Source organism: Hydra vulgaris, chromosome 01, assembly GCF_038396675.1.
Source record: "Hydra vulgaris chromosome 01, alternate assembly HydraT2T_AEP".
Taxonomy (NCBI): domain Eukaryota; kingdom Metazoa; phylum Cnidaria; class Hydrozoa; order Anthoathecata; family Hydridae; genus Hydra; species Hydra vulgaris.
The window spans coordinates 51,189,138-51,212,764 of NC_088920.1; the positions used below are offsets into that span (position 1 = coordinate 51,189,138).

Genomic DNA, 23,627 nt, shown 5'->3' on the forward strand with positions numbered 1-23,627 from the left:
TATATATATATAAATATATATATATATATATAAATATATATATATATATATAAATATATATATATATATATATATATATATATATATACATATATATATATATATATACATATATATATACATATATATATATATATATATATATATATATATATATATATATATATATATATATATATATATATATATATATAAATCAAGGGTCAAAATAAGCACTGGGCATCAGTGTCCCTCGGACTGAAAAAATGCAAAATGATTTTGTTGCCCTCCTCTAGCAGGTCTCAAGAATGGTCTAAAAGGTAGCGATGTCTGACATCTATTTCGACCTCTGTATATATATATTTATATATATATATATATATATATATATATATATATATATATATATATATATATATATATATTTATATATATATATTTATATATATATATTTATATATATATATTTTTATATATATATATATATATATATTTGTTTATATATGTATATATTTTTATATATATATTTGTTTATATATATTTTTTTATATATATATATATATATATATATATATATATATATATATATATATATATATCAGGCCTTGTTAAGAAGCGCTACGCAGCTCGCATTTTGCTTGCGAAAAGGCGATTTGCCTACGCGTTCAGCAGTTTTGCGCTACGCAAAAACTTGTATCTTTTAGAATATTTAAATTATTTTTTGATTACCGTTAACGTGACGTTTATTCAGAAGAAATAAAGTCGTAAGTAAAAGCATTTAACCGCAATTGTAAAATAATAGATTTTTTTGTTAAAGAAACAGTTTGTTTCATAATTTTTTTTGTTATTAAAAATTAGTTTAAAAAAAAAGTGTTTTAAGTTTTATCTTAAGGAATTAAATATATAAATTCCTTTTAAATATAAAAATTATTTTTAGTCATAATAAGTTTAAAAAATGCACGATTTATTTTGATGTAAATATTTTATTAATAAGATATTTTGTTTATTGTTAATTCAATAACGTAAAGTTTTGATGACGTTCATTTAATTTATGAAAATAAATTATGACCACGGACATGTTATCGGTAACTGATAAATAACAAAAAAAAACTTTATTGTTTAAAAACATTATTAAAAAGAGTTCACAAATTAAATAAGAAAAAATGTATTAACAGTTAATAAAATAACCAAAAACCAAATATAAAATCATAAGAAAATAAACAAATATTTTACGTTTCATGAAAAAAATATTTTTTTCAAAATAAAATTTAGTTCATATTTGAAAAAAATAAAAAAATTTTTTTTTTTATAAGAACTTAGATTTTATTTGTAACTTTTGTTATAGTGAGAAAAAAACAAACTGTTTGTATGATTTTTAACGCGTTAATAAAATAACTTTAACTACAATGCGGTACTTGAAAATACGCTAGTGACGCAATATAACTTCTAACGATGCAAAATATATTTGCTGAGTTGAGTTACTTAGAAATGCGCTACGCGTTTTCGCTACACAGTGAAATCTCGTAACAAGGCCTGATATATATACATATATATATATATATATACATATATATCCCCTATAACATTTTAAAGTTATGTTATGTATTGTAATATAAACGGGATTCGTTTTGTTATGTACAAAATGTCCGTTATTTTTACGTAACCAAGACGTAGCATTTTACGTAACAATACATAACACTGTAACGCAACGCTACGTGCAAAATGTCCATTATTTTTACATAACCAAGACAAAACATTGTAACGTAACGCTACATGAAAAATGTTACAACACGTAACATTTTGACCTAATTACATGTAACATTGTAGCCTATGGTAGTATCCTTAAAATTATTGTTTTTTCATAGAGCAAGAGAGAGATGTAAAATAATGCCATGACTTAAAAAATTCAAGACAGAGAGATAGATTAGAGAGTGGAGACAGATATTACACAGAAAGTGCGAACTACACATAACTGGCTTAAGCAATTTAATGTGCATGATAAATAAAGTAAAACATAAGAAAGGTTGACATTTTACATACATTTTTGCTTGTGGGTTTATAAAAACTCATGAAGTATTATGCTTGTATTATTGGCAAAAAAAAAACGTAATCTAATGTAACAAAATCTAGTTAAAATACGTCTCAAATATAGATTTTTCTTAGCATTAAGTTACGTTTCAGCTTACTCTTTTTAAAAGTTGCACTTTTATAAATATAAAAGTGCTAAACACACAATTATAAAAGTACAAAAAAAAAAAACATAATTATAAAACACATAATTATAAAAGTACTAAAAAAAAAGAAGTTTTAATTGGCAAAATTATGTCTCAACTATTTTATTAAAACTTATTAGTTTAAATAAAATAATTGAGACGTAATTTTGCGAATTGTAACTTCTTTTTTTTTAGTGACAAATTAGTTACAAAAAAAAAAGTAACTAATTAAGATGAATCAATTTTACAATTAAAATAAACAATGATAATTAGCAGTTTTGAAACAAAAATTTTAGTTACAAATGTCTTGACGCATTGTTAAATACCATAACTAATGAGTTATGGCATTTAACAAAATTTTTTTTTATTAACATTATTTATATATTTGATTGTTTATGTATTTGATAATTGAAAATGCAATAACACATTAATTTTTAAAAAAATTAACCCACTTGTGAGTTAGGCACAATATAAATATATTTACGTTTTATTATGTCTTTTTCTTTTTTTTTTAAAGGGTAACCAATTTAGATGTAACATAATGTTAAAAAAATCTATGTTTGAGACCTATTTTAGTTACGTCTCAAATCTAGATTTAGTTACATTATGTTACGTCTCAATTAATTATACTTTAAAAAGTTATAAAAAAAAAACAATTGAGACGTAACATTGCAAATTGAGACTGTTTTTTTTTTTTTCTGTGACAAAGTAACCAATAGAGATGAAGCTATTTTAAAGTAAAAATAAAAGAAAAGATAACATTTAGCAATGTAATGATGAACAAACATTTACTGCATTTTCAAGTTTATTTACTTAATATTTAAATAATAATTAGAGAATGTAACCTTGTTACCAATTGTAACCGATTGAGACGTAACATAACTTTAAAATGTTATAGGGGTATATATATATATATATGCTTATCTTTATAGCAGACAGCTTTTTCAGAAAAAGAAGAACAAAATGAAGAAAAAGAAAAAAAAAGATTGTTGCCCCATGCCAAACATCAGTCGATATAGCAACACTCTTTTGCGGCAGCAGGCTATAAGATAATTGATGAATGTACTGAAGCCCTTGGCAGCAGGCTATTTGAGTGTGGCATCACAGCCTCCCACCCTTAACAAAAACAAAACAAAAAAAACATTTAATGTTCCTAATGTGAATAAATTATTAATTGCAATTTATTTTACCCAGTGGTTACAAGATGCGTTTACATTGTCTAAAGTACACATTTTACACAGTTTGCATTTTACAAATAAAATGGCAATTTCACCTAGATATCCAGCAATTTACGTTAAGCAAAAACTTTTTACCATAGGAATATTTTAAATACTTTTTTATAAAAAACATGTTTTTTTGTAAAATACATGTAAACTATATTTGTGAAATAATTACATTTTGTGAGTAAAAAAAAGAAGGTAGTTAAAAAACTTTTTTTAAATTAAGAAACTTTAAATAATTATGATATTGAAAATTAAAAATTTAAATTTAACATTGAAAGAATGTAAAATGGTTTTGAAATACTTTTTAAAGAAATAACTATTTCCTTTTTATTTGCTAACTAATTCATTATGTAAAAATGTTGAGATTTTATGAAAATCTTCATCAAAAGATTCAAATGCATAAAAGTAACCATTAAACTTTATTTATTATGTTAAGAAAGGAGAAGTGTTTTTGTTTCAGAAAATTTTTTTACTTATGTAATTAAAACTCTTTGTTTTTAATTCAAAATTACGTTAAGTTTGTATGACATCTTTAACTTTTACAATAAAAAACTTTGATGGCTTTGGTTTTGGCAGGCAATCTATCAATTATTAATCTATCAGTTATTATTTAATCGACTGATGGCGCGGAGAAGAGGAGGGGTAGGTTAAGATAAAAAAGACAAAAAAAAGAAGGGGGAGGAGGAGTTATCAGAAAAGGACGTCAAATTTTTATAGAATTTTTTTATTTTTTATTTAATTGTAATAACATACAAAAAACTGTAAACATTTGTTTTTATGAAGTTATGTTTAGAGACTGTAATGTTTTTATCATGATTAAAGGATTCTTGTGTTGATATGCATTTAACTATTATTTTTGTAAATATATTAAAAACATGACATTTATTTATATACTGATAAATTGTTCGTAGTTTCTGTTAGTATCTCAAATATCATAGGTTAAGCACTACAGCTTTTCATTTAACTCATGTGCCAATTCTTTATGTAGAATTCTTCCCTAAAGAAATAGTTTTGTAATCATTAATGATTGAAATAGTTTTGCTATCATTAATAATTGTCTAAAGAGAGTAATACAAATATTTATCCAAATGGGATTGCTTGGTTAGCAACCATTAATGATTGTCTAAAGTGAATATTACAAATGATTGTCTAAAGGGAATTGGTTGTATAGCAATCATTAAAGTTTTTTAAATTCGCTTATAAAAACACTCATCCAACTAACAGAAAAAAAAATAGTCAAAAAGAAGTCCATAAAATATGGAATTAGGTCAAAGAAAAGCAAGATTTAGAGGCAAGATTGACTCTCCCTCATGATTATTATGGAACTTATCTAGACTCTTAAGGTATTCAAATTCACTTTTATTATCATCTTCTTATCAAAATACAATATGTATATAGCAAGGCATATAGATATTGTACTTTTTTCATTGCGACTTATATTTAAGGCAGGACAGTGGATCTTCTGTTGGAGAAACTTTGAAGTTGCTAGAATTAACTTTGTCTTTATCTTCTCAGGTCTGATATTTGATCAGTTTCCAATGGTGGCCGAGTTTATTAATCCAGACAGCAAGACAGAGCTCAATCTTCATCACCTCTTATCAAAGAATCGGAACTGGTTTGAATGTGTGCACCAGCCAATATTTTAGGCAAATTTAAATTATAAGGATCCCAGATGTTGCTCTTTGACAAGGAGCTTTTATTTCAATGTTATTTTTGGTCAATTTTTGCCTTTACCTGTTCCAATCTGCCAGTCAGAAGATGGCTTGAAAGCTGTAGCCACTTCAGACTTTGCCATCAAGAATCGTTTCCTTCTATATTTTTCTTTATTGCTTATGCAGAGCACCATTTCTTAATCATTGAAACCATTCAAACTTCCTCCTAATGATCTGTTTTGTCGTTCTATGCTATCAAGTTTGTCTCAGAGAATGTAAATTCTGTAAGAATTGCAACTTGTACTTTGCATCTCAAGGCATGCTCAAAAAGCATGTCAGCTCTACTCATTCCAATGTTATTAACCAAATGGCTATTATTCTTCATGAGTCAGACCTGTTCGCCACTTACCACTGTTCACTTGTACCACTTACCACTTGCCAATTGTTCATCACACTGCATTGCCACCAAGTGCAGAAGAGAGTTGATGGTCGTAGTCAGTCCCGGATTTACCTATAGACCAACTGGGCCGCGGCCTAGGGCCTGCAATTTTTTGGGACCCCAAAATTTAAGTGAAAAATATTTAAATTTGCTAAGTAAAGAATAAATTTATGAAGTTTATTCTTAGCTTATTCTTTATTTTAAAAACTAATTGTTATGTGGACATAAAAGGAAACATACATAAACTTAAATGTTTTCAAACATCTAAACAAGCCTTGTCCATAATCTTATATGAGTGGTCAAGAACAGGATCGCATGCCTTTCCCGACCAAGCCAGCTACTTTAGTTATTTTATTTTATTTAGAAAATGAATCAGTTACACAAAAGTGAATTTTAAAAGCGTAAGTAAAAAGCTGAAAAAAAACCACTATATACGATTCTGAAGCAGAAGCTAAAATTTTACTTCCTGATACAGATTACTCAAATAAAAAACATCAAACAAAGAAAAAATTCTTTGATGATCCAAACCATGAAAAATGTGTTATAATAAGTCCAGAAGGAAGGTTTCAGAAGATGTTTTTATTAAAGTCGTCAATGCATATCACTCAAATTTGAATAAAAGGATGGTTGTATATCAAGAATCTAACACAACTTTTGGATTTTTGATTAATGTAAACATCGATAATGCAAAGCTAAAGAAAAGTGTTGAAGAAATCATTAAACAATAACATGAGGATATCAAAATGTCTTTGTTTGATGAAGTTTTGCAATTTCATAACTTTATAAAAACTGAATATCAAGAAACAGCTATGACTCACTAGTTCATTTATAAGCTGATAAAAGAAAAAAATTTAGAAATTGCATTTCCAAATCTTGAGACAGTTTTAAGAATCTTTTTATACTTTATTATTTCAAATTGTTCCGGTGAAAGAAGTTTTTCAAAACTTAAATTGATCAAAAGATTTTTGAGATCAAATATGAACCAAGAAACTTTGAATAACTTATCAATTTTATCTAGCAATGCGGATTTAATAAAACTTCTCTAATCGATAAATTTTGTCAAGAAAAAAAAAGGAAAAAATTTCTATAAGTAAAAAATTTTTAAAATTTACTCTTATGCTGAAATGTTACTTATTTTCTAGTTTGTTTTGCATTTATAAAATCTACTTACATATACATGTATAGTATTATAGAATAAGAATTGAAATAATATAAATAGAATCTATGTATAGAATAAGACTTGAAATAATATACATATATATATTTTTTAGGAAGTCCTACAAGAATAAGTTACTATGAATTGAATGTGGAGTTCCCAATCAACACCAGGTTGATTTTAAAGCATGGAAAACTGTAATTCACATATGAAAAATGTCAATAAACATGCTTAAATTAAGAATAAATTTTATTAAAAGAAAAAAAAGGGTGGGAAGAGGTCCCACTTTTAAGACATCCTTTTTAAGAGGTGAGTATAGGCAAAAATGGTGAGGTTCATTATTGATAGCCCTTTTGTAATATTAAACTTGTTTCTCTGCGCAGCGGCATTGTTTGTCAAAGTTCATGTTTCGGATTTATAGAGTTGAGAGAGGGTTATAACCACAATTAGCTTCCTCATCTGTAGTGGCTTTTTCGGCCTTGGGAAGGTGAAATACAAAACAAAACAAACAAACAAAAAATATATATATATATATATATATAAAGTTATTTTTTTGGCAAGATTGGTTGTTGTATTGCACACATATCCATTGCTTCATATTTTAAATTTTGAAATGCAAACAGCATTTTTTACTGCTTTTTTTTATTTGTTTTTTCTAGCAGTATGAATATTTGCATAACTGCCTGTTGAAACTTCCCTCTAATTTAGGTGGTTACAAATTTTATATGGTCACAATTTTTTAACGCTAAGAGATTATGCTATGAAACATAAAATTTATCAATGAATAAAAATTTAGTTGAGAATAGTAAAAAAAATATTTTATCAACTTGTTGCTCTTATGTTTCAGAGTATGTAGTATTATTTGCAATATGATTAACTAATACTATTTCTGTTCTCTGATATATAGGCATGCAGAAATCCATGTTTTACGAAACTAATATGTGTGCTAAACTTTAAAAAAACTAGAAAAGTTAAACTTTCCTAATGTGTTCTTTTCAATTATACTAACGAAACATTTGAAATATATTTAATAATGATAAAAGTTTTGTATTTCATCCATTCAGCAAACATCGAAGATATGCTCAATATTTTTCTGTATTCTTCATTATCTTAAGCTTGCACATTTTTTATGTGCCTAACAAATTTTATTGAAAAATTTGTTAGGTACATAAAAAATGGGAGGGGGAAGGATAAACATTTTGCTCAAACAAACAAATGTTGATTTTTCAAAATTAAACTATTATTAATGTGAAAATTATTATAAAGCTTATGTAAAAAGCTTTCACATAAACTAATAAAATTTTTAAAGATTTTATACTAATGGAATAATGATTTTGCTTATCAAATAATTAACAATGATATGACAAAACTGATAATAACAAAAATGCAACTTGTAGAGTTCACTTTTTTTTTTTCTTCTGCATTTTGCATTTTGCCTTCTGATGCCTCTGGGTTTATCATTAACAATAACTGTTATAAAGTTTTATTAATGGAGTTTAAATATCTCAATCAAAAACTAAAGATCAAGACATAATATAAGTTAAATATTATTTTTTAAATCTTTTATTTTTCAAATTTTTTTAAGTTGGAGGGGGTTACCTTTCTCTGAAAAAATAGATACTTTGATGCATCTTGTAAAGTGTTTTTATATTAAAATCTATAACAATAAATAACAGCATTTAAATATTTTTTTAAATATTATTTTAAATATAATATTTTATTATTTTTTAGGTTGGAGGGGGGAGGGACATGCTTTCCCCAAGTCTATGTGTGCAATGCACATATGAAAAAAAAATATATAATTTTTATTTTTGATACTGGATCTACTTGTTTTAAATAAAGATTAAAATATTTAACCATTCCTCAAATTCTTTTTTTTTTATCACATTTCAGAAGCTGTTGATCACAACATTGGATTTAAAAGTTGTGATTTTCAAGTACATAATTGATTAAGTATTAGAAAAGTAAATTTGATCAAGTATTAACTATTATAAGTTTTTGTAGACAAAGGATACAGTAATGAAATAAAATTAAATTTTTTCATTAATACGCATTTGTACATAAGTAAAAAAAAATTCAATTCTGATTATTTTAGATAGTTTAGTACTTTCCAGTGCATTAAAAGATGTAAATTTAGGAGAATTTTTGTTAGAAATTCAATAACTTTGATTTCTTTTACAACAAGCACTCTACAATTATTAAATTTTGACCCTATGATAGAAGGCTTTATATGAAGTGATGAAATAAGCATAGTCGCTAATATAAAGTAAGACTGAAAGACTATATATAAAAAGTGATAGTGAAATAGCATATTACTAATATCCTGTTTCATTTTCAACTGTATCTAATAATACTGTGTTTTGAAGTTTTTTGCTCTATAAAATGCCTTAGCTTAGAAAGAATGGCAAAAGATCTGTTTAAATTTGTAGAGATATCATTGTAATGGTAAGCTTTAAAAAAGAATTATGACTATTATAACCAATTTTGATATTTAACATTGTTATAGTGTAATTTATGTGTAAAAATATTAAAATATCAATAACATCCGTAAATAGTTGTCGCAAGATCCCATCACATATACTTAAAACATTTTATTTCACACTTTAATAATTAATAAAAACATAAATAATTAATCAAACCATATAAATAATCGTGTGCCCTTGATTCTTGAATATAAGCTTTTGAAATCGTTCGAGTTTCAGACATGATTATTTATCTTTAGTTTCAAGTGTTGCAAAATTCATTGTACGCAAGGTCAGAAATATATATACATATAACAACCGTTGTCATAGTAAAATGCTTTAAATTGTGAACCCAGAGGTATTGCAAGTGTTGCAAAACTGTGAACCTAGAGGTATTGCAACTGTTGCAAAATTCATTGCACGCAAGGTCAGAAAAAATATATATATATATTATAAAAATATCCCGCTTCCCCACTCTTTTTTTTTAAAAATAAAACCCGGTGCAGTATGTATTATTTAAACTCTCTAGTTATAATCTCGTATTAAATTTTATATTCTCAGCGTAGTTATCGTCCATAAACTACGTAATCGTCGTTTATGGACGTTTATGGATCGTCCATAAACTACGTAACGTAAAATTAAACGTAACGTAAAAATAAAACGGATGATTGGAAACTCGCATTGGATCGTCCATAAACTACGTAACGTAAAATTAAACTTATTGACAAGAGACAAAGAATTAAAAGTTTTCCCGCACAGAGTCTTAAATACAACCAAGTATTACAACCTTTCAAATCCAGTTTTAATACAACCAAGTATAACAACCTTTCAAGTCCAGCAAAACCACCGCGCAAAAGAGCAAAATGCCTCCAACTTATTATTATTACTTTTTAAATAAGTTTTGCGTTACGTAGTTTATGGACTAAAAGGCGGATTTCCGCAAAACAAAAATATTAGCGCGAAGCTAATTTTTTCGTCGATAAGCATGCGCAGTTAAAACATTTTTATCAAAATTAACAGAAATGTTTTATCTGCGCATGCTTATCGACGAAAAAATTAGCTTATATATGTTTACGATAGCCAAACTTCTTTCATACATAAAGGAAAGATAGGTGATCATTTCAAACTCTATTTTGGCACTTTACTTCTGTTAGTGTTTACTCAGCCATTTTTTTAGTGACAAAACGTCAAAGACTGGAAGGGATGTCGACCACTGGGTGGTTTACCTTATTTGGTGATTTTATTAACTACGAGTTTCAACTTTTAGTTTAATACTATGGGGCAGAAGTTATATAAAAGCTGAAACGTTTCTGTTTCGTAATTTATTCAAACTACTGTAAAGAGATTATAGAAGTAAATTGCTATGAGTGAAAATTAATGTGAAAACTTCGATTTTAACGTTTTTACTGTTTACCGAAAGATAAAATAAGAGGTTTTTAGTCATTTATTGAATATTTTAATGCTGCAAACATGGAGTCTTTTTAATTTCGAATAAAAGAGACATTTTTGAAATGTAAATAGTTAACACTATTAGTTTTATGACGCTGCCCCGTCGCGTTTTATATATTTTAGTAGTAGTTTTGTTTTGTTTGATACTTTGGTTAAAAAAAGATTTATAAAAAAATCATAAATAATATAAGAAAAATTATACTTTTTAAAAATGTTAACAGTAATAGTCAAAAATAAGCGGAAAACACAAAAATTGAAGTTTAAAAATGTAAATTTTTGTTTTTAAGAAATACAAATCGTTCGGATCTCTCCCTAACTATGCTGAGTATACAAATATTCATATATATTAATTGGCAGATAATCACTTATCAACCTTTTTTCATTTAACACTGTTTCATCAATAAAGACTCATCAGAAAAGATTTCTGATGATTCTTTTTTGATGAAACACAGTATTAAATGAAAAAAGTTTGATAAGTCACTTATCAAACTTTTTTCATTTCACACTTATTAAGTGATTTTCTGCTAATTTATTATTGCTCTGTTCTTGAGCACTCTATTTTGTGTGTGTGTGTGTGTGTGTGTGTGTGTGTGTGTGTGTGTGTGTGTGTGAGTGTGTGTGTATATATATATATATATGTATATATATATATATATATATATATATATATATATATATATATATATATATATATATATATATATATATATATATATATATATATATATATATATATATATATATATATATATATATATATATGTATATATATATATAACTAAACACCGAACTATTTTACATATATATAAAATATAAAAAATAGTTCGGTGGAAAACCTTTTTAAATTTGAACTGGATTAAATAAAACTTTTAGTTGAAGACTGTAAGATTCTTATATTTTTGCTTGCGTCAAAGGAGAAAGCAAGGGTATAAGAATTTTAATGCCTTTTCTGCAATTTTAATGTGACAAATGATACTATCACAGGTAACTGTCCTGCTTTTGCTAATATTGAAAAATTAGAACAATTAAATTACTGTTTTTACCACCAATCACAATCTCTAAATTCAATTAATAGATTAGGGAGTCATAAGGGAATAGAAAACCTTTTATTGTACAAATTTTATTAGCCGTTAGATTGACTATATTGGTGCAAATAAAATGATACCAAAAATCAACACTCTTGAAGCCATGCGCATGTTGACCATGTCATGGTAGGCTGTATCTGCAAGTAATGTAAAGAGATGTTTTAAAAGGTCATGTGGTTTAATAAATGGAGATCTTGATGTTGATAATTATAAGAACATGGTTGCTAAAAATTGTAAAAGTGCTATTATAGATCGATAATTCTGAATTCCATTTTAATCAGAAATTGTGTAATGGAAGAAAAAGCGGACAGATCCAACAGGAAAACGTGGAGACTCATATCAAAGAGTTTTAAGCACTGTTTAGAAACTAAAAACCAATCAAAAGTGTACAACTTTTTCAAAAAACTGTAAAAAAATTTTAATTCAAAAGTTAAATACTTACGCACCAACTTATTCCAAATGTCTACTTTGTTTTGCAATCTAAGTTTTGTGAAAAGTAATGGTTAGGAGTTGTCCATAAAATACGTACGCTCGGATGCGGGAGATGGAGTCTGCAAATGGCGTATGAGATGGAGGGCAGGGGGTCAATTATAAAAGTAGGGAGGCAGTAAATTAAAAAAAATATCATAAAATGTTGGGTAGGTAGCTTAAAAGCGAAGGTACTTTAAGGGAGGTAAAGGGTACTCAAAAAAAACGTATATCAAAATGAGGTGGGGGGCGGAGAAGGGTTGAAATAAAAACGTACGTATTTTATGGACAACCCTTTATTTGAAATATTTTCAGCTATTCGTGATAACGGTTAAATTTTTTTATTTCTTGTGGATGTTCGAATTACCGGGAGTTTAACGTCCTGAATATTTCAGATTAAAAAAATAATACCTAGAAGACAAAATTAAAAGTGCTCAAAATACCATTAAAAAAAGAAAAGTAAAAATGTCTATAGAATCAAATAACCATCAGCTTTATAAACATCATGTTCCTTTTTTCAAATTAAAAAATATATTTCTACTAATTTTGAAAAGTAGTGCAAGACTTAAATAGGCCTGTAGTTTCAAGAATTAGTCTCAACAACAGATTATATAAATAAAATAAAGTCTTATCTTTCAAAGGAGTTATTGCGACACAATTTTGCACGTAATTTAACTCAAATAATTTAATTTCAAATGATGATGTATTTAAAGGGCATTTTCTTAGGTTTTAGTGAGACTTTGTGTTACATACATTTACACATCTTAAAATATCTATTTATCATATTTTTAAACATGTACTTGTAGTTTTTTCATGAAACATATTGATATTTACCTGTATATTTTGCAAGAAAACCTAAAATTAATTAATCCTCATATCTTGGATATATTTGTGAATGTAACTTTAAATAACAACCGATTAACTTTCACGAAGCATCTTTGCTAAAGGTGGAATAACGGGTGTTCAACATTAATTTATAAAATTTATAAATTACTATCACTATTAATCTTTATTTAATAATGATGAATATTACTTTTAAGTGATGAATGAACCTTTTAATGATGAATGAACCTTTAAGTGTTCATTCTTTTTTAGTTTCAATTTTAATTGTCTTTTATTAATTTAATATTTCCGATTTTTCCTATTCGAGGCGAGTTGATTTGGCTAAGTCTTTCACGAGGTTCTTGTTAACTTTCTTGAGGCAGGAATTTATCCTAATACGAAGTTGTATCAGATTTTTTATTGATAATTTTTGCATAGACTATTCCATTTAAAATACTCCAAAAATCCTCAATTAAACAACATTTTGGTATGTTTGGCGAGTTATAAATTTTGGCCACCAAAGTTATGGAGTTTTTTTCCAAAGAATGACGTCATTGATTTGACTTAATGCAATGGTACACAAATGATAGGCCAAAATAAGAATTGGTCATTATTATGATATTTTTTAATAAAATGCCTTAATGACTCCTTAATCCGAGATGCACAACCGGAGAAGAATTTTTTGGTAAAAGGTTGCAGTTTTTCTATATTTTACCCTCGCAGGAGTTTGTTCAAGGTTGTTTGAGTTAAAAATATGATTGCCGTCCATTGAGATGTAAGTTAAAGTGAAACAAAATTTAGCATCTATGATGTATGATTTTCCTTACGTTTTCCGATACACGCAATCACGTGTTTGGTGAATTCTTTCTTGCTGGTTATTATTTCGCATTGGTATCTTCTTCATTTTTTGACAACGGATGCCAGTCTTTTTTTTTTAATGAGAATTAATCAGTACTGATCTACATTTAAACTTTTGAGCAGCCAGTAAAACACTATTATGATAATTATAATTTCTATGTAATATGTCTGTTTCATTTATTTTTCTGACCTCTTTTTTTAACTCTTTTATAAGCCTTTTTCAGCATGCTGGATTGTCAGTGATGACTTTTGTTAAAGTAAAATATTTTTGTAACTATTCTCAAATAAATTTATATTCATCGATAAATTCTAAATTTTATACAATAATCTCTTTGCGTTCAAAAATCATGACCATATAAAATTTGTAATCTCCTAAAATTGAGGGGGTTAAAACTGGATTTAGTCATAATTTTTGAACGCTAAGAGATTATTGCATGAAATTTAGAATTTATCGATTAATATAAATTTATTTTAAATTAGTAAAAAAAAATTTTATCAACCTGTTGCTTTAACGTTTAGGGCAATTTTGGCCAAAACTTTATGGATTTTTTTCCCCAGACTCCAATCATTGCAATTTTTTTGCAAAGCGTCCATATTTGACACAAGTATAAACATATACATGTTTGAAGTTTGTTCCATGTCTAGAAATTAGCCTCAAACATCAAAAAATGCTGGATCTATATATATATATATATATATATATATATATATATATATATATATATATATATATATATATATATATATATATATATATATATATATATGTGTGTGTGTGTGTGTGTGTGTGTGTGCGTGTGTAAATAAAAGTAAATTAGATAAATTTCTTGATTAGTTTATCTGAAGTTTACATTTTTAATAAAATAATTCTAACTTTTATTAAAAAATTTTTTTTCCTAACTTTATATAAAGATTTTTATAAATGATTAAAATATACTTTCTCAAAACTTTTAAAATGTGACTGCCGTTTTTTCCAGTGTACTCTTCACACACACACACACACACACATATATATATATATATATATATATATATATATATATATATATATATAAATACACACACATACATACGTGTATACACTGAGCTTCTGCTTTATCTGGACAAAGAAATAAATTTTGTAATGGTATCTTTTTCAACTGGTTACTAAGTTTATATGTCAACTTAGTAAAGCTTTTATTAAAATAAGTAACACAGGGCGCCTCCCAATGTCTTAAGATAGATTTCTCTGATTCTCAACCTGTCCTCCCTGATTTTCATTTCGACGACGATGAGCAATTCTGATCTCAGCAAAATGAGGTTGTACTACATGGACAAATAATGAACTTTTATCTTATTAGAAAAATGCTCTTAATGCAAATATAGACATACATTAAATGCAAATATTTAAGCTGATAAATTTGGTATTCAAACTATAGAGTGTAATTCAATAAAAACATTACATATGCGTATAATATACGATTGATATAGGTTTTATCAGTTTGTAGCAGACCCTTTTCTCTTTATTTTTTCGAAACTCACAGCAATTTCCCTGATTGCTCCTTCTGATTCAAAGATAATTTAAAAATACAGTTTATTTAAAGGATTACATTTAAAATTCCACAAAAATACAAATATACATGCTAAAGTATTATAAAAGCGAATAAACCTGCATTATAATAAATTTTTATTATTTTCCAAAATAATAGAGATTATTTGGCAAACGTTTTTATATAAATAGCTAATAGGCAAAAAATTATATATAAATAGCTAATAGATTTAAATTAGTTTAACACATAGCAAAAAAATGGCAAAATGTCAGTGATTTTGCATATTGCAGCATGTCTTATTATAAAGTACGCGTCAAAATTACGTGCCCGATATAAAATAAATAACTTCTAACATAGCAGTTTTTAAAACACAACTTCATGTTTGGTATGTATCGGCAACTTCAATTGTCAATGATTAGTTTGCTTATTACGTTTTATTCTAAGTGTTAGTCTTTTTTGTTAGTAGAGTTTACACTACAAAAAATCAAAAAAATTTGGAAAGCTAGTATCTATCCGAAAATAAAAATAAAAAACAAAAAATACGTACAAAACAATTTTTTAATTAAAATATAAATAAAAAAGAACTACTTGCATATAAAACTATAAATGCAAAAAACAAATCCTAGAGTTTTGAAGTTGAACATTTTGATCAAATCGAAAATTGGAAATGTTAAATAATTTTTCTGTTTATTTATTTTAGAAAAAACTCATAGGGAATCACCTTTTTACAATATCAGTTACTTCGCCTATGAAAGCATCGCATATACCAGGAGACTGTTGCTCAGAAGATTTTATTTTGTTTTCAAGTTCTTCAATGACCGATATTCGATTTGAATGTTTTACTTTTAACTTTTAAGAAAATGAACACTATTAAATGCTTAAAAATGAAACTTATTTAAGATGTTATAAAATTAATTAGATTTATATCAAAAACTTAAACAATAATAAATTAAAATTTGGAAGAGGATTTTAGTACCTGTGCTAAAATTGGCAACAATATTCTCGATAGTGATTTTGACTGCGGTAGCTCAACTGGTGTACTAAACACGTGCGTTTTGTTAGTCACAGTAGAAGATAAATTATCTGGAGCCGTAAGTCGATTCACAGCAGACGGTTTAATTGTAAAAATCCAAGGATCTTGAGAATGATCTTCTTTTAAAGAATCTCTAAAAATCAATAAAAAGATAATCTTGTTGGTTTCAAAATCAAAATAAAGTAAAGTAACCTTAAAATATTAAAGTATTAGTAAATATAATTTATTGAAACTCAGAAATAATCAATAAATTAAAATTTTGCTAATACAATTAAAGAAGGTGAATTATAAGCAAAAAATTGATTGGATAACAATTATAAAAACAGCCAACTAATGATAAACAAAGGAACAATATTTAATAGTTTTTATATTATCTAATTTTTCCAATTAATTTTTTAGCCAGGAAATATAACTCACATTCTACTATCATCATCGGAGTCAACTCCGTCGTCACCACCATTCATTCTCCATTTTCTATACTTATCTATAAGTTCAACTAATGTACCAGTGCGTCTTGCTTGTTTAATAAATCTATGCTTGAGCAAATCTTTTGCAGACTGACGCTAAAATTAAATTACTGAATATAATATAAAACAACCGTTTACGTAATTAATCCAATTTAGGCTTTAAAATTCTCCTTACTGCAAACAAATATTTTTATTTAATTTTGTATTTCTTTTTTAATAGAAGATAATAGAAAAGATTTTTTTACCTCTTGAGGAGCTTTATTTAAACAGCAAGAAACAAAATCTTTGAATAATTTACTAAAATTTCCTGTTAACTCAGGTGGATTATTTTTTGGTATAAGAAATAACACTCTCATTGGATGCAGTTCAGCGTGTGGTGGCTCACCTTTTGCTAATTCTATTGCTGTAATACCCAGTGACCACATATCAGCCTAAAAAAGAATTTTTTTTAATTATTATGCATGCAAGATTATTTACAATAGATGGAGAAAATGAAGTGCATTGGTATAAAACATGTAAAAACTTCACTTTTATTTAAATGATTATTAAGGTATTCAAAAAAGAATATCAATTTTTTCCTGTAAATCCTACTATTATTTTTAGAGGATTATGGATTCTAATAGGTGATAAATTTTTTTTAAAAAACACATTACAATGTATATTCACAGAAAAAAAAAGCTCAAGTAGAAGCATAAATTTAAAAGAAATAATAAATAAATCTAAAGGAAATAAATTGTCTAACAAAGGAGAGTTAAACTTTAAAACCAAAAATTTAAGTAACAAACCATCAATTTGTTTTACAAGCTCAAATTTAAGTAACCATGGTTTTTAAGTAACAAACCATCAAATTGTTTTACTAACTAGAAAACTACACATAACTAATTTTATAGCAGTACAAAAAAAATAAAAAAATCGAAGATTTTAAAACTAAATTTAACTAAACTATATTTAAACTATATTTAGACATTCAGAGTAAAGTGGTTTTCTAAAACTTCTTCTAAATATCGAGTTACCTTCATAGTTATGGAGTCTTACCTACCTTACTATTTTACCTAATTACATACTTTTAATTCATCAAAATATTAAATGGAAGCAATAGAGAAACTAAAAATCTTATTTTGATTTGTTTTATTTCTATTTTAACATTTTTTCCTAATCATTAATATGAACTATTAAAAAAATTAGTAAATACATTAAAGTACAGAAAAGACATTTATATTATATTCAAATAAAAAAATTTGCTCGTGTTACTGATAAAGTTAACACCTTGGAATCATACTCTGATTGCTTAATAACTTCAGGTGCCATCCAAAATGGAGTTCCAACAAAAGTATTTCTTTTATTCATTGTATTAGTTAACTGACCAGCAACACCAAAATCAGCCAGTTTTACATTTCCTTGTTCTGATAGAAGCACATTGGCAGCTAAAAGTATTTTTACATCAAGATTATGATCATTATGATCATTATGATCATCATCATCATCATCATCATCATCATCATCATCATCATCATCATCATCATCATCATCATCATCATCATCATCATCATCATCATCATCATCATCATCATCATCATCATCATCATCATCATCATCATCATTGTCTGCATAAAAAAATTAAACCTTTAATATCACGATGCAATTTTCTTTCTGCATGCAAGTATTCCAACCCTTTCAATACTTCTCGGAGTACAATAGGTATATAAATTTCATCAAATGGTCCAGCTTTCATCTATTATGTAAAGAATATTTTTAAGAGATTGATTTATATAAAAATAAAATTGTAAATTTAAATTAATATTTATTAAATACAAACAAACAAAATACAAATACAAATAAGAAACAAACAGGCAAAACAAAAATGCAATAACAGAAAATCAAGTTAATGAATTAAATACTAGTGGTTATTATTGGATTAAAATTAAATCCAAAATATCAAAAAATTAAACCTTAATCATATTTAACACATTCAATCATACACAACTAAGCTTAACTTCCAAATAAGAAACAGTTCAACAAATTTAAATGTTAACAAATTTGTTTTTAAGTATTCTGATGGTACCTTTGACTAATAAAACTGATTTGGCTTATTAGATTGATAAGACCAAAGCTCCATGGTTTTAGTCTCATCAATCAAGGGATTTTAATGGTAACCATTAAAAGGTACTTCTTAAACATTGAATTGAAAAACCAAGCTCTTATTTTGTACCATTAAGTTTTATTAATGGAACAACTATCTAAGTCATTAATGTTGTAAATAAAATGATAAGAAATTTTTATTTTGTGATTTTTGTTTCATAAAATAATTAATATATAAATAACAAAAAAAAAAGATAGAAAATATATATTAAATTAAAAATTGAGTTCATAATTAGACCATCTATCCAAATGAATTTTTTCTTGTAAAGTCTTAAGTGATACCATGCAGAAAAAAATTTATTTCCAATACAGCTGCAAGCTAGCAATATTTAAATTAAGAAAATAAAATTAATTTTAGAAAGTAGAGAGTTAAACATCAAAAAAACTTTACAACAATTTACAGCTGTTCAAACCACATCATTTGCTGAGATTGCTCTTCAAAACATCATTTTCTTTAGGTGTTCAGTAGTGACTTTGGTGTAGTAGCAAGTAGTAAATGTAGCAGCATTTTGACCATTGCAAGGTCAAAATGCTGCTACAATCAAAAAATTGCTGTCAAGAATGACAGCAATTTTTTAATATTTTATGCAACTTTAATCAGAAAGCAACAGCAAGGCAACAAATGACTCATTACAAGGAGAAATACTAGCAGGCAATGCTGCTGCAATGAAAGATAAAGATATGATTAGATTAGTTGTAACCAAGCAACAAATAATTGTGCCATTCCTGACATTGGTGACTCTTCTGTGTGCAGGTTGCATTTTGGCATCCATATGAGCTTGTTTCCACATAACATACGAAACACTTATTAACAGGAGTGTAAAAAAAAACAAAAAAAAAATTAAAAAAAAAACTCTTACTGCGATTGTTCTTTGTTTAAGTCTTTTGTCTCTTAAAACAATAACATCAGCAACTTTGTGCTCAGAAATGTCTGAATTTGTCTACCCATTGCCCTCCCAAAACAAACAAACAAAAATTTGCTTACTATCTATGCATTAAATATACATATTTGATCAGCTAACACTTTCTGATTAAACAACACAAAACCAGTAATTACGCCACATACAGACTGTTAGTAGCATTACTTTTTAAGCCACATACAGACGGTTAGTAGCATTATTTTTTTAGCCATATACAGACGGTTAGTAGCTAGTAAGTGACGGGGGCCCCGGTCCCGGCTAAAAATGAGACTTTTTGCAAACCTGGCCCCGGCAAAATTATAAGGTTTAGCAAAGATTGATAGCCGGGGCTAGAAAAAAATTTATAATACTTTTTGTATTATAATTTTAAACTTACTTTTACTATTTATTGCATACTGGTATATATTTATTTAGCACTTTTTAAAAGAACAACCTTATCCAGTTGTTTGATTCTTTTTTCATTTCTATTATATCCTATTTCAAAATAAAAAAACACAATGAAGATTAAAAAACCAAGTAAAAGCCCATAAACCATAAAATGAATAGCAAAACCTATAAACTTATATAATTATTAATGCAACACAATGAATAATAGGAAAATGGGAAATATGATTATAGAATCTGATTTTAGATGATGTCATTGGGTACGAATCAGCAATGATTGTAAATACTATTTAGTAGGAGGAATAAAGTTTCACAACTCAGGGAGAGGCAAATGATAAAACAATGGCCTATGAGTTAGCAAGTCTGTATAAATCCACTGGTGTAATAATGGCCTGCATGACTAAAAATATCATACAATATAAAACAATCAAGTAAAAAAAAAATTTTTTATAAATTAAAGAAAAAATAATGATAAATTCAGTTCAGATAAAATAAAAATAAAAATAGAATATGCATCACCTTCATGGTTCAAACCCGGAGTTCTCCATTCCTGAAGCAGTTATTTACTTATTTAGCACTTTTTTTAATTTACTTATTTAGCACTTTTTAAAAGTTTAGCAAAAATTGAAGAGAACTCTGGAGAACACTTTTTTAAGACTATGATGACAATCTTGTCTGGAGCACAAACTGTAGAAGTGATCAATTGAGAATTAACTTTAGCATTAGAAGCCATAGTGATTTTAATGTTTAACAATGGATTAATCTGTTTAACTGGCAGGAAGAGTGTGGCCATTAGATTCAAGAGTTAAATTAGAGTAAGATTTTTTTGCAAAAAACTCTGCCTTATTCTGGGGAGAAGTAAAAAGTCAGACCCATGAATTAGAGATTAAATTTTAGACTAGCTTAAGTTAATGACACTATTGAAGACTTACCAAAAGTCTCTAGATCCTAACATCTGAGATAAGAAACAAGATTTAGTAAACTAAGAGTAACAGAGCTTAACATCAGACAGGACATTTTTACATTGGCTTCTTGGAATAATAAAAGGACATTTGTTTTTAAGAAAAATGCGGTAGTGGTGTAGTGGTAGTGCGCTCGCTTCATAAGCGAGAGGTTCCGAGTTCGATCCCCACCACGTCCCTGGTAGTACCGCGCTCAACTTGTTTCTCCGCGCAGCGGCCTTGTTCGTCAAGGTTCGTGTTTCGGAGTTATAGAGTTGAGAGGGTTATAACCACAATTAAGTAGCCTCCTCATCTGTAGTGGCCTTCTGGGCCTTGGGGAGGTGAAATAAAAAAAAAAAAAAAAAAAAAAAAAAAAAAAAGAGAAATGTTCATGTAAAAAAGATCAAAAAAATGATTACTGTTTAATAAAGCAACTGCTCAAGACGGTAAGAAATGCAGAGTAAAATGAGGCTTGACTTAACATAGGGAAGAAAGAATAGAAGCTTCCAAGCTTTTATTCCAGAAGGAATAAAAGCTTCCAAGATACGCTTTATGCATACATATTATGGGTATAAACATATATTTTTGCTATTTATTTAGATGCTAGCAAACAATATCCTTTCATATTTATTTAAACTTTAGCATTTATATGGTGCAGTAATTGCCAAATTAGAAGATGATCAGATGAATGTGTGGTGTGACTCTAACACGACAAGAAAAGGAGGCACAGTCTTAGATAGATTAGAAATAAGCGTCTTATTGGACAACATTTGTTAGAGAAGATTAAAGTGATTTAGGTATCAGCATGTAGAGAGGTAGAAGCTTCAGGAGAAAATGGTAGTGGTAGAAATAAGAAAACTTGAAGAGAGTGCCTTATATATTGTATGAATGAGGTTTAGTTAAGGAAAGAAAATGCCTAGATTGTTTATATTAGAGAAACAGCATAAATAAGGAAAGCTAAAGCTTGATGATGATGACGATGATGATGATGATGATGATAATCATGATGGCAATGATGATTATGATAATCATGTTGATCATAATGAGGTTTATATATGCATATATATACAAAATATAACATGAATTTTGAATAAAAAAAAATATTTTAGAATGTATAATTGCTTATGCAGCCCCGGTTATATTTTATCAAACCCGGACCCAGCCCCGGTCAAATATCAACCCCGGTTGTTTACTATCAGTAGCATTATTTTTTAGCTGTATTTTAAATAGGGTTTTTTCATATCATGTTCTAATACTAATGCAATGACTACTACTAGAGTTTTAGTCAAAACAAAAAATAAGCTTTTTTCCATAACCTTCAACAGTCAGAAAGATTTTAAAATTTAGCAAATTATTCAGATTTTAAAGAAAAATTCTTCATGAACTTTCCCCAATTTAAATTTATTTCTCAAATAAAAATGAAACAAAAAATCTTTTTGTATTTTCTTTAGAGTAAGACAAATAAAAATAAAGAAAAATAGAAAATAAAAATTTAATAGTATACAATCAATCAGAGTTAAACTGGCACACTGTTTACTCTATTTAGAATCAACACAAAAAACAAAACATTGAAATAATAAAATATAATCTGAAAAGTCCAGACAAATAACTTAAAGATTTTCGGTGTACCCTGACTTTTGAGCTTTACATACTGTTGGTTGGCTACTTTGATATCTTAACCAAAGTGTTTGGTTTTGATGCAAAATACCTGACCTTTATTATGCTTGCTATCAAACAAACTTTAAAGTAAGAAAATTGAAAATTTGCTATCAATTTAAAAAGCTAGTTTTACATGCAACCCAGTAAAGCAGACAAATGTTTGCAATCTAAATTTATGTGGTAGTGGTGTAATGGTAGAGCAAACACTTCATAAGCGAGGGGTTCCGAGTCTGATTTCTACCTGGTAGTACCATGCTTAACTTGTTTCTCCATGCAGCAGTATTGTTCGTCAAGATTCATGTTTCAGAGTTGATAGAGGGTTTTAACTACAATTAAATAGCCTCCTTGTCTGTAGTGGCCTTCTCAGCCTTGAAGAGGTGAATCTAAATTTAAAAAAAAATGAACTTGTGCAAAGGTAACAAAAGAACAATTGTTAAATGATATTCTAATATTGATGAATTGCAACACTCTTAGTGCAACCTCTACTTTATTTCTGCTTGAATTATCTTTTACCACAGAATTCACAGAATGGAAACTATACTCATGTTATAATACATGTCCCTAATATATTTTGTGCACTTTTAAATTTTCAGAAATTTCAGAAAACTTATTGCTGCCTCAACCAAAACCCTCAGTCAATGTAGTAGCAACTCCCTTGCATGTTCTTATTAAATCTAAATAAGTTGATCTTTGCACTGAAGCCCTGTAGCTTCTTATTTCAGTATGATGTCATTGGTGTTTATCTAATG

General features: G+C 27.2%; 2 protein-coding genes across 3 annotated transcripts in view; both read right to left on the bottom strand.

The window, feature by feature from the left end:
- Positions 1–9,623, bottom strand: part of LOC100203820 (cilia- and flagella-associated protein 91) — a 63,024-nt gene extending 53,401 nt beyond the window's left edge. For both annotated transcript variants that reach the window (XM_065788523.1, XM_065788522.1), the window contains exon 1: positions 9,302–9,623. In XM_065788523.1, the coding sequence (XP_065644595.1) occupies positions 9,302–9,368 (67 nt within the window). In that variant the 5' untranslated portion in view covers positions 9,369–9,623. The remainder of the gene's footprint in view (positions 1–9,301) is intronic.
- Positions 9,624–15,378: 5,755 nt separating this feature from the next.
- Positions 15,379–23,627, bottom strand: part of LOC100207400 (serine/threonine-protein kinase 25) — a 42,669-nt gene continuing 34,420 nt past the window's right edge. The window contains exons 5-11 of the mRNA XM_065788525.1: positions 18,459–18,567; positions 18,102–18,259; positions 17,081–17,266; positions 16,786–16,931; positions 16,312–16,501; positions 16,057–16,184; positions 15,379–15,809 (exon numbers count right to left, since the gene is read on the bottom strand). Coding sequence (XP_065644597.1) covers positions 15,782–15,809; positions 16,057–16,184; positions 16,312–16,501; positions 16,786–16,931; positions 17,081–17,266; positions 18,102–18,259; positions 18,459–18,567 — 945 coding nt within the window. The 3' untranslated portion in view covers positions 15,379–15,781. The remainder of the gene's footprint in view (positions 15,810–16,056; positions 16,185–16,311; positions 16,502–16,785; positions 16,932–17,080; positions 17,267–18,101; positions 18,260–18,458; positions 18,568–23,627) is intronic.